The following is an 11,050-nucleotide window of genomic DNA, read 5'->3' on the forward strand; positions in this document are numbered from 1 at the left end:
GCTCCCCTGAATGCAGCACAATGAAGTGCGGAATAATTACATCAGAAATGAAAAGACACTTTCTCACTGTATCCAATTGTATTTGTATCACAAAATGATCACACTAGATAAAAAAAGGTGGGAAAAAAGTATTTCTTTTCTATTTTCTGCAATATTACTTATGTACAGAATACAACGCTATTAAAGACACCCTAAGAGGCAAAAAAAAAAAGCAGAACAACAAACCTGTTGTGGCCATGGCTGCAGTGTGGAGATGCAGAAGAGATCTTTCTCCTGGAAATTTAGCAGGTTACTTGGTTGCAGTTAAAGCCTGGATATGAATGGAGGAGCTGGACAGCACAGCAGGGAAAGCAGCTTAGTGCGCTTTCAGTATCAAACCAGCGGAACCCTCTGGTGGTGCTGAAGAAACATTACACTGAACACTGAGCTACTGGTGCAATGCATGGGGTATCCCAATACCACAAAAATCAGCCAAGCCCCAGTTTTCTGGGGATATTAGGTCACCGTGGCAGCTTAACATTAAAATAAATGGTAATATAAATATCCTAAAGCAGTAAATTCAACAATTTACTGACGGACATATAGCCTTCTTCTGGATGATATGTTTAGTGATGGCTTATGGTTACAACAAGAAAAGAGATGGCTGATCAAAGTCTTACAGCTTTTACACCAAATTTGCTGAATGCTTCTTAGTAATAGTGCTGCTTGTTTCAATGCAGAAATATGGATTTCCATCCTGGAAGTGCACCCACTTCTGTCTTGGGTTCTTTTGTGCAGTGCAGTCAGCCAGTAACTCCTGGGAAAATACAGTCTGCATATGCAGCTTTTATGCTTGCAGAAGCTGCTAGAATCACTACAGTGGAAAACCTGACTATTAACAGCACAGAAAACAGAGATGGGTACAATTAGGTGTATTGTCTTTTCAAAAGCTGCTCAATTCAGCACATCATTGCATCCACACTCACTGCTGATAGTTACTACTGCATGTGTAACTGAAGTGTCTGCAGTGTCAGCAGGAACTAGAGTGCTGCATAATAGCAGGCTATGTTCACTGGTACACCACAGTTACACAAACCAAAACAAAGAAGAGAGACGCATTGATATTTTTTTTTTCTAAAAGATTTGCTTTATTATTTATCATCAATTTGAAAGTCACAAAAATATAAATGATCATCACACTATAGCTGTGGTATAAAGGTGAAACATTAACTGGTGACAATTACTAATGATAAAAACATTAAAAAAGGAAAGCAGAACAGGAACATTATGCAATTCAAGAAAGCTTCATGGTGTGCTCGTGAAGATTGTCCTCTGCTGTGATCACGGTGTTTGCTGCCACCTAATGGCAACAATCAGACTGTGGAAAGAGGTAAAAATGCTGAGTTTCAGCTGCATTTCTCTCTCTCTCTCTCTCTCTCTCTCTCTCTCTCTCTCTCTCTCTCTCTCTCTCTCTCTCTCTCTCTCTCTCTATATATATATATATATATATATATATATATATTTACTGCTGTACTGTTACTGCTGTAAAAACAGGGGTTGGAATATTGGAGAACAAATAACACATAATGTTATTGTTATAAAATAAAGAGAACATTTACAAAATAAAGAGATTATTTACCCCTTTAGGCTCCTGGTTGCACACCAGGACCCCTGGATCTGAGGAAAACAAATGAAAAGGTAATGATAATTACAAACTGCGGATTTATCTAAACTCAACTTTATTTTTATAAATATCAAACTGATATGCAACAAAAGTTTCTTATAGAGCTAAACTAAACCATTAAAGATAAAAACTTTTTTTTTTTAGATTTGAAAACATTTAAAGTATTTTCAATTAAATTTAAAATATGAAACATACCTTGACTTGTCACTCTTCGAGCAGGTACACTTTCGACCTATTTTGGGACAGAAACAAGAAAAACAACAATAACAAAGGACTCTCATATCTCACTGTAGGACAAATAGGATTCATAACTAGTCTTCAAGTTGCAGACAAACTCTTTCTCTGCTGCTTTTGACTAAAGAAGAGGCAGATGCTCCAAACATGGATGGATTTGCTACCACAAATTTCTAACTTGTGCTCATAAGCCTATCTTGGTTGCAAGCCTTAGGAGACCTAACAAACATCCAGTGTCCAGAGTCCAAGACTGTTTTCAAGTAAGTAAATATGAGAACAGTCAGTGTGCTGTGCAGGCCAAATTTAACATTTTCTTGTTGATCAACATGATGCCTGGCAAGTAGTGAAAACATCATGACTCCCTGAAGTTCCTTTCTCTGATATCATTAACAAAATGTAGCAAAACATCATGAAGATTTGCTGAGCACAGCTTCATGTGTTAAGTTAATCAGCTCTGGAAGTCAACCACCTCTGAAAAAATTCTCCTTCCCACACAGTGAGGGTTGTCACTTGTGGGCTGAGGCTGATTGAAAATATTTTTTTCACAGAGTCAAATTATAACTACAAAGGACATCATTCAGATTTCAGAAAATAATATCAACATACAAATAGAAAACAATGCTCCCTCTGTTTTTGAAAGCATGTGGTAGACATGCACAAAAAAAGCTGTTATATTCTAATAAACTTTTACACAGGGGTATTACTGGCGAGCAAAAACCAACTATGGCTGGGTGTGCAAGTCCCACTAAATTATTTATTGGCTGGTTTAGGTTTCAGGACTACAACTGGCAGAAGTAGCAGCATGAGCTGGCAGTTCGGAGGAGAAATCTTGGAAGGACACTGTGTGAGAACGGTGATGAGATATAAAGGCCAACTTGGGGGAAGTGTGCTGACGCTGTGCAAGCAGGATCTGCGTGCATTTACCAGACCCCTGAAAGCAACTGGAGCCTGCTTGTTTTGCAGCACCATTTGAACTCAGTAGATTGTACAGGGATCACTGTGTAGTGACACTCACGCTCAACATTCCACACGAGTTGTGTGCTTGAGTACTTACTGACGATAAGGGCAATGCCCAGGAGGAACAGCGCCACAGCAAAAACCAGCCCACCGATTCTCAGAGATTCATAATCTGTCATGAAAAAAAAGAAAAGATTGACTTAAAATGTCTTCAGTCGCAATAAACCTCAAACATTTTTAGGACTTTTCTGAGGGATTTCAATTGCATTGTAATTGAAGGGCTGAACTGTAGAAATATTCTGATGTCCCAAAATGGTTATGTTGGGACACCACGCATTCTTGTGATCTGCAGTCACAAGGACTGTAAAACACACAGTTAACTTCAGCTCCATAGTTGGCTTTCCCTCTGAGGACTGAAAAACTGTTTCAGAAAAACTATAAAACTAATGCAAAACCGAGAAGGAAAGAAAGAAGGATATGTTTTCCGTAAACCACAAACAAATGAAGAAGAAACACAACTTTTTTGGTTTGCATCCACTGACAAGGAAATATTGTCTGTTTGATCTTGGTTATTTCAGCAGAAGAGATAAAATCCTCAGTATGCCACAAGAGAAAGAAGAGAAAACATTAAAAAGCTGTAAATCTCTCTCTTTTTTTCCCCCCTGGAGTGATTCAGAGCTGTCAGGTTGTAAAATGATTAAGGCATTAGGTTTGGTGTATGAAATATAAAAATTTAACTAGAAGGTTATTTTGAACAAAAATAATTATAATGATGATTATTAAAACAATTAAAAAACTCATGTTTAGCAGTACTTGAATATTTGTGGAACCTTATGAATTGTTTGGAATTCTCAAAAAAATATGAGAAGAAAAACAAGACTGAACGAACCCAGACGACAATGTTTCCCTGTAGAGGGTTATGTAATTTATTTAAAAAAGACAATGATCCAATAAAGCATCATACTAATATCCTATACAGAGATAAACCTACAAAACTGCATTCCAAAAATGCTCCAGTGACTTTTGCATCTGTAAAATATGTCAAAAGTACTCACACAAAAATATACAACAAAACTATGCCACTCTCACTTTTTCTAATATCACATTATTTCATGCTATAAACCAAATAGGATTGTGTAACTTCACAAATTGAGCTACTTTGAACTTCTTTATGTGTAGTTTCATATACACCAGATCAATATGATAAAAGGAAAAATCATAGTCCTGCTGCATAATTGCAATATCAGGTTTTAGGATTTTACTACCAGCTTTGATTTTTGAGATATTGGATCATTTCCTAATATTTAGAACATTTACCATGGCAGAGGAGGAGAAATGTTTATTCCATAGTTATCTGAGAAAAACGGTCATCGCACATGCAAATAAATAGCTATAAGAGGTCGCATGTGATGAAGAAAATCTCTTTTCTTCAGCCGTGAGAAAACTTGAGCATGCATGTGTGTGTGCAGTTCACTAATAATCTTGTGGAGGAGCCAGACAGCTAAAAAAAAAAAAAAAGATTCTGGATGAAGAAAACAAACTGGCAGAAATGTGAGATATATTTGGTGAAAAACAAAACCTACCAGTGGTGGTAGCATCATGGATTGAGCCCATTTAATTATATCCCATCCCAGACAGTTTCCAAACACAGGATTATATCACAACATCCTTAATACTAAACTAAGTGTTAAATGACGGGTTAATGCTGCACAGGGAGATCACAGGACGTATAGTAAAGTGTAAACACTCACAGTTTTATCAGTTGAATTATTGTACTCAACAAACGTTCTATTATTTTTCCACGTTTGTTTTATTGTGGCCTCCTTATCTGCTTGGTGGATTTGTGGTGATGTTTTATGTCATATTCATATGGATATATAAAGAATTCTACTGGATTCTCAAAGATGCAAACACTGTAAGTTTAAGACGCCTGCAATCAGGGGGTGTAAAACATAAGAATGTAATTTCTTTATTCGCATTATGTGGTAAATATATATGGTTTCCATAAAAAAACAAAACAAAACAAAAACAAAACTCAAACACAACACTGTTACCTTCATTTCATCCCGCTTCAAAAGGAAGAAAAAAATTAACTTTAAAATGGTGACCGAAAAAATTTACTTATAAAAACACAATGAGGAAATTTTTTTAAGTTTTACAACAAGCACAAATCCACACATCTTGTGGATCCACAATCCACATTTCATGTAATGATTTTAACTTTGCACATCTCTGATTGCTTTTGCTTCTAAAAACCATATTGATTAAATTTCCTAAAGTGATTAGGATGTTTATTAAATTATTATAGATGTGCATATAAGGTCAGAAAAGTGGGAGCATTTGGAACCTTTTGGTATTAATGTTGAATTCAAATATGGGAAATACTTTTTTTCAAAAGAGTGAAAAAAAAAGCCTGTCAGTTAAAACGCTTATTCGTTCTGTCCAGAAAATAGCCGTATTAGGTCCATTAACGAGTGCATAGTGAGCTTCCCCTCAACATTAGTCAAGCCTCCTCCCTGTCCATTTTTAAAACTCATCTTAAAACCCATTTTTATTCTTTGGCCTTTAACCAAACCCAACGTAAGACAGTTTCCAGTCAGTGTGCCTTATTTTTATTATTGGTTTTTACTTACTATTTATTTAGTTTGTTTTATTGTTTTAATTCCGTATTCATTGTATGACCTCTTGTTTTTTTGTGTTATTTTTCTGCATTTTAACTGTTTTATTCTGTTTTTATTTTTGCCGATTGTGTACAGCACTTTGTTTCAACTCTGGTTGTTTTAAAGGGCTTTATGAATAAGTTGAGTTGAGTAGAGAAGAAGCACAATACACGACATCCTGATGGTTCTGCCTTTAACCTGCTCAAATCTGAGCTATGTAGAGTGAATACAGCTCTACATCCATGTGTTTTTTCCCCATTAACTTTGTTCTTATTCCAACATTTCTAGACAAATCATTAACACATAAGAACACATGAAATGTGAAAGAGTGAAAGGGAAAACACACCCCCAATGGGAATTTCTTGGATTGCTGAAGAAGTGGTGTTTTAATAAGGAAAAAGCCACGGGTAAGCCAATTTATCAGCAGCACAAACACACCACCAAAAATAACCAAAAGGGAGTAAACAAGTGGATAAAATGTAAATGCAGATGTTCAGTCATCTTGTGCATGTTGGTTCCTCGCTTCCACTAAAAATCATCCCAGTGGACAGGATGTGAGGAATTTGTTTTGGGCTTCTCCAAAAGTTTTCCATTACCTCAAGGAAAAATAAGTGAGACATGCTAACTCACCCCCCCCCCCCAGCTGTTTCCTGCAAAGAGGGTCGACCAGTAAAGGAACACCGTTGTGTGCTCAGCACTCACCGTAATGAAAGGGACTGTCATAGTCTGGTGGGACAAACAGAGAGAGAGAGAGGAAACAAATGAGAGGAAGAACAATCTACCGACACTTCCGAGAGCATTCATGATATCACCAGCCATTTATCTGGACGTTACTCAGTTTTGTGTCAGTACCGATTTATCTATCAAGCCATTTTCATTGAGCAAATTTCACTAATAATTACTTTTTAAAAAACTTTTGTTTGATAATACTCACCGCTTTCCTTATCTGCCGATGACGCTGCAAAAGAAAAAAAAGAAAAACAATCAGTCTTTCCAAGAAATTCAGCTGGTGGTGCAAGTGCATGACAGCATAGGATAACTGACGCAAAACACATAGTCAATTTTTTTTGTTATCACTTTAAAGGTATACTGGTTTATGATAAGGGTATATACAGCTATAAGTAATGTATAATTATTTCAGCTGAAACGTTTTAAATGAAGCTCAAGTTTATCAGTACTTTTGTCATTTTTTTAGGATAAACATGAGTAAAGGTTCTCCCATAGGAATTAACTTTTGATCATGTTTGAAACACTGCCTAACTAACTAATATGACAGAATCAACACAAACTCCAAACCACTGGTCCCAGATTAAGCAGATGGAGCCCCCATTTGAGAGTGATTGGTCAGTCTGCCGTTTCTGAAGAAAGGATTAAACACTAGCATTCCTAAATATGTGAAAGAAAAGCCAAATATTTTCTCAGAATGAGCTTATTTTTCATGTGACTATTTGCGCACTATTTCTAAATCAGTGCAAAACAATCATCTCCTCCAGTTTCACACAAGTAAACACAACTGTGCTCAGAAAATGACAACTGTAAGACCCACTGAGTTTTGTTTACCCAAAGTATATTTGGTTTGATTTCTGTTTGTACATGCTAATGGAGCAATGTGGGAAAGTACAGACCTCCTTGATCAGTTTTAAATCAGAATCAGTCTGGCAGAACAATTAAGCAACCAATTTCAGACTCAAAGGAGACTGTTGATGTGGGCATCAGTGTTTGGATTGAAAACAATGTAACCCTGCAGTGGGCACATGGGTGCTTACATAAATGCTAATGCCGGCCAACATTTTGTATAATTAATGTTTTTTCAACTGTTATTAAAATATTTCTTTGACTGTGTGAGACTTTGGAAAGTACAGCCATTAGCAGCTCATCAATGCTCATTTAAATTGTAATCTGACAACGACTGAAAGTCTCATATTTTTAACATTAATGATGCATATTTTGATTTTATTTAAAACTCCAAACATATTTTACCAAGACAACTGGAGTCGGTTCACTGAAGAGGGAGAGTTAGAGTGGTAGAGTTACCTTTGACCTCCTTCTTAGGCCTGTAAATCAATGTTAATCTTTTTCTCTGGGAGGCAAAACACATTTTTGATATATTGCTTTTGACAAGTCATGAAAGATGAGGTCTGATTTGCAGTCACATGTGAGAGTCAAGAGGATAAAACCAACAAAAAAAAAAAAAAAATCCCCCTAACTTTATTGTAGGCAAATCTGCTTAACATCAAGCCCAACTGATGGCATGCAGGACTCAGAGACACAAGTCAGAAACCAGGACCTGTGTTAAAATGGAAAATTTGGCTGCAGTTTGTACAAGTGATAATTCAAACTGCAGGAAAAAAAAAGACAAACTCTCTGGGTGCAAAATGTGGACATGAAATATTCCAGACGAAAAAAATAAATAATTAAAATTATGCTGCAAACTGCATTTGAAAAATTGGCATCTCATACACATCTGACAAAAAAGGGCACATGGCAACAAGCCATGCAAAAAGCCAAAGCACAAAAACTTTGAGAAATATCCAGTTCATGCACTTTCACTGACCACTCCAGTGCAAAAAAAAAAAACAAAAAAAAAAAAACAACTTACCAAACATCTCCCTGCCAAATGCTGATCCTGTTATACAGACACATCAGCTCATTTAGCTTGGATGGACTAATAGCACAGCTACGAGAAGTAACTGAAAATAATAAGTGGACACAGACTGGCTCATTCCAAAGCTGTGGTGAAAATGATACTCACCAAGAGCAGGAGCCAGCCAGGAGCTGAATGCCACCAAAACAACGAGATCCATTGTACCTGTTAAGAGGAGTTAGGGCAAAGAAGCCAGTCAGACTAAGTAGAAATTAATTGAGTTACGTGCTTTTCTCAATACATAAAGGCCAAAGCAAGAAGTACAGCTTAATACAGTTTGATTACATCCTGCACACATTTTCAGGGTTCAACCACAGAAGTAAGCATTTCTTTCAGACTAAGTAATACATTCTCATAACTGAAAAGACTTCCAAGTGGGAAATTAAGCCTTCCAATGACCCATGTCTGGTAGGAACATTATGCTCCATTTCTGCTAGACACAACGTAAACAGGATCACAAACATTAACAGAATGTGTCCTAATAATTTGGTGTCCTGGCTATGGGTTAAAGAGGAGGATCTATTCTAAGCTCAGCACCCCAAAAGAAGCGTGGTAGTGGAGGGCTGTGAAGCAAGGCCAGTATTGAGTTGCACTTGATATTTAGTTGGTCGGCTTTGCTTTAGGTTTTGCTGGGTCATCAACACGAAGCATGTTTTTCTATCTATATATTATCTGGGTCATTCCTTTGGGATTCACTTACACACCATATGTTTACAGGCTGAGGATCCACAACCAGCCCTCTTAATATAATTAGACACAGACGCTGAATAGTGTCTTCAGTTCAGAGGGCATACTGAGTGTGATCTTGCTTACTTCACAGACAAATTATTCCAATACAATCCCAAATCATGACAATACAAATGCAATGCAGGATGATATAAGTCTGCTCTACACTTGAAGAAAATCTATGCCATGAAATGAAATGTTTTGCATTGCAAAGATCAAAGCCTGTGTTTAGCAGAGCCAAGGGGTTCTTCCTTGGCCCAGAAAACTGCTAGGAATTCATGCATGATTGGAGTGGGGGTGTGAACATGGGTCTCCAGTGGAGAAAAATGAACACTTCAGTCCTGGAAGCAGGATTAACAACAAAGGCCTGGTTAAAATAAATAAACAAATAAATAAATAAATAAATGGTAGAGTTGGACTTTTTGTGTTTGTTGAGTTTAGTCATTTGCAAATTTATTTCATTCTTACATGTTTCATGTTTTTGGGCTAAATAGATGACCCCCCTTTTTCCAGCTCTGGTTGTGGTTCTTGTTTATTAACACGATACAGATAAAGGGATGAAGTGTTGTGTGATTCTACTGATTTTCTTTTCGGTCTGATACCAAGTAAAATTCAACTAAGAATCAGTAATACTGATCGGATATTGATATTTTGCACAAAAACCTAATGTGTTTCAAAGCAGACTACACTATGGCAAAGTAATTGATAGTTACAGTTCTACAGAAAATATTGTGACTCAAACTGACATTATAAATATAAGGAATGAATATATAAATGTAGAAACTTTGCTTCTTTGTCACCAACTAAATCAGTAAGTCTTAAAAGAAATCTATCTATCTACAAACTATTTTCTTCTGCATTTTTGTTTTGTTTGCTTAAATTTATGAGAGCTGATATCACTGGGACATCCAAGTTAAATTCATAAAGATATTTATTGCAACATTTACTTACTCCATAACTATATTCAATACTGTACTTAACAAAACAGGATGCCTTAAGAGGAGAACTCCGAACAACAACACAAATAGACCGATGAAAACACTTTCCCAAAATTCAGCATCGGTACTAAACAGCTCCACATTTTCTCCCTCTACCTGAGTAGTGGATAGTAGATGATAGTACCTGCCTGCAGCATGAAATCTGTCTCACTCTTACGAACAGGCTTGTATCTGAAGTATCGATCTGCACATCAACAGAAGGAATTTCCTTTCCTGCCACAAACTTAGTGGCAAACTCCCAATGCTTAGTGGGATACCCAACTCAATTTAGTTCAAGGCACCGCGCAAATAAAATGTAAATTAAAAGTTTTTAATAATTACTTTTACTTATAAACGCATAAAGAGAAGATACAGTCCTTAAGGCAATAACATTAGCGAGAGTGGTGTATTTTTGCGCAAACCACACGGTCACGTGTTAAAACCATAGACCGTAAGGTTCAAACGCAGCAGACGTGTGAATGGAGACGAACCAGTAACCATAGAGAAATGGCAATAAAGGAAAGAAACTTAAAGGAAAGTCTAATAGTAAAAGCACACGAACTGCATTATGGGATTAGCTGCCTGTAGTTTTTATTTCAAGCTATCATTTCTAGTTTAAAGATATAATAAATGCCATTAAATGATAATATAGTCAACTTACCGTTTACCAGCCTCTTACCAATGACTCAAACTTTAAAAGGAAAACCGAGACTCAAAAACAAAACAAAAAAGTTTCTAACTTAAATGTTCCTTCAGCCAAAAACAATAAAATCTTGCTGACTCTCCAATGAATAGCAAAAAACAAAAATAAAAAAAAAAATAAAAATCTCACACTAAAAACAGGGGTAGAAAATAAATGTTATGCCCGCATTCTGTGCAGAAAAGTCTCTGCTCTGCTTTCCAACTTATCCCAGCTCTGTTCCCTCTTGTTGTCTCAGGAATGAGGCAGAAGGGGGCGGGGAGTCGCTGAAGTTACTCCCCAAAATTACCCCGAGCTGCCACTGTAAACCTAACAACACAAGGAAAGCACTGAGAGCACTGCTAGTATTGCCATGTGTTTTGTTGCCAGCACTGACAACTAAATGTGATTTCTTAATAAGCTGTAAATCACGCTAATGTCTCTCTACAGGCTAATTTAAGGGATATAAGCAGCATCCAACAGCGTGCTTGTTGTGCTGTGGTGTAATTT

The 11,050-nt window shown here is 36.7% G+C and overlaps 1 protein-coding gene across 2 annotated transcripts; it reads right to left on the minus strand.

Moving 5' to 3' along the window:
* Positions 1 to 1,112: 1,112 nt before the first annotated feature.
* LOC306755655 (FXYD domain-containing ion transport regulator 6-like) lies at positions 1,113 to 10,817 on the minus strand. 2 transcript variants are annotated; one of them, XM_079240145.1, is made up of 9 exons: positions 10,523 to 10,815; positions 8,267 to 8,323; positions 8,114 to 8,140; positions 6,449 to 6,472; positions 6,217 to 6,240; positions 2,952 to 3,026; positions 1,859 to 1,895; positions 1,619 to 1,656; positions 1,113 to 1,357 (listed from the first exon to the last, which is right to left on the minus strand). In XM_079240145.1, exons 2-8 carry the CDS (start codon positions 8,316 to 8,318, stop codon positions 1,623 to 1,625), a joined length of 273 nt encoding a protein of 90 aa, XP_079096271.1. In that variant the 5' UTR covers positions 8,319 to 8,323; positions 10,523 to 10,815; the 3' UTR covers positions 1,113 to 1,357; positions 1,619 to 1,622. The 2 variants fall into 2 exon arrangements, with proteins under 2 accessions (XP_079096271.1, XP_079096272.1); XM_079240146.1 differs by lacking the exon at positions 8,114 to 8,140 and having other exon boundaries at positions 10,523 to 10,817.
* Positions 10,818 to 11,050: the final 233 nt, after the last annotated feature.

The sequence above is a fragment of the Telmatherina bonti genome (genome assembly GCF_933228915.1).
Source record: "Telmatherina bonti genome assembly, chromosome: 5".
Lineage (NCBI taxonomy): Eukaryota > Metazoa > Chordata > Actinopteri > Atheriniformes > Telmatherinidae > Telmatherina > Telmatherina bonti.

Coding starts and splice junctions, on each gene's coding strand:
- LOC306755655 (XM_079240145.1), bottom strand. CDS start 8,318: ATGGATCTCGTTGTTTTGGTGGCATTCAGCTCCTGGCTGGCTCCTGCT. Junction 3,027..6,216: donor TGACAGTCCCTTTCATTACG/GTGAGTGCTGAG, acceptor TTTTCATGACAG/ATTATGAATCTCTGAGAATC. Junction 1,657..1,858: donor TCGAAGAGTGACAAGTCAAG/GTATGTTTCATA, acceptor TGTTTTCCTCAG/ATCCAGGGGTCCTGGTGTGC.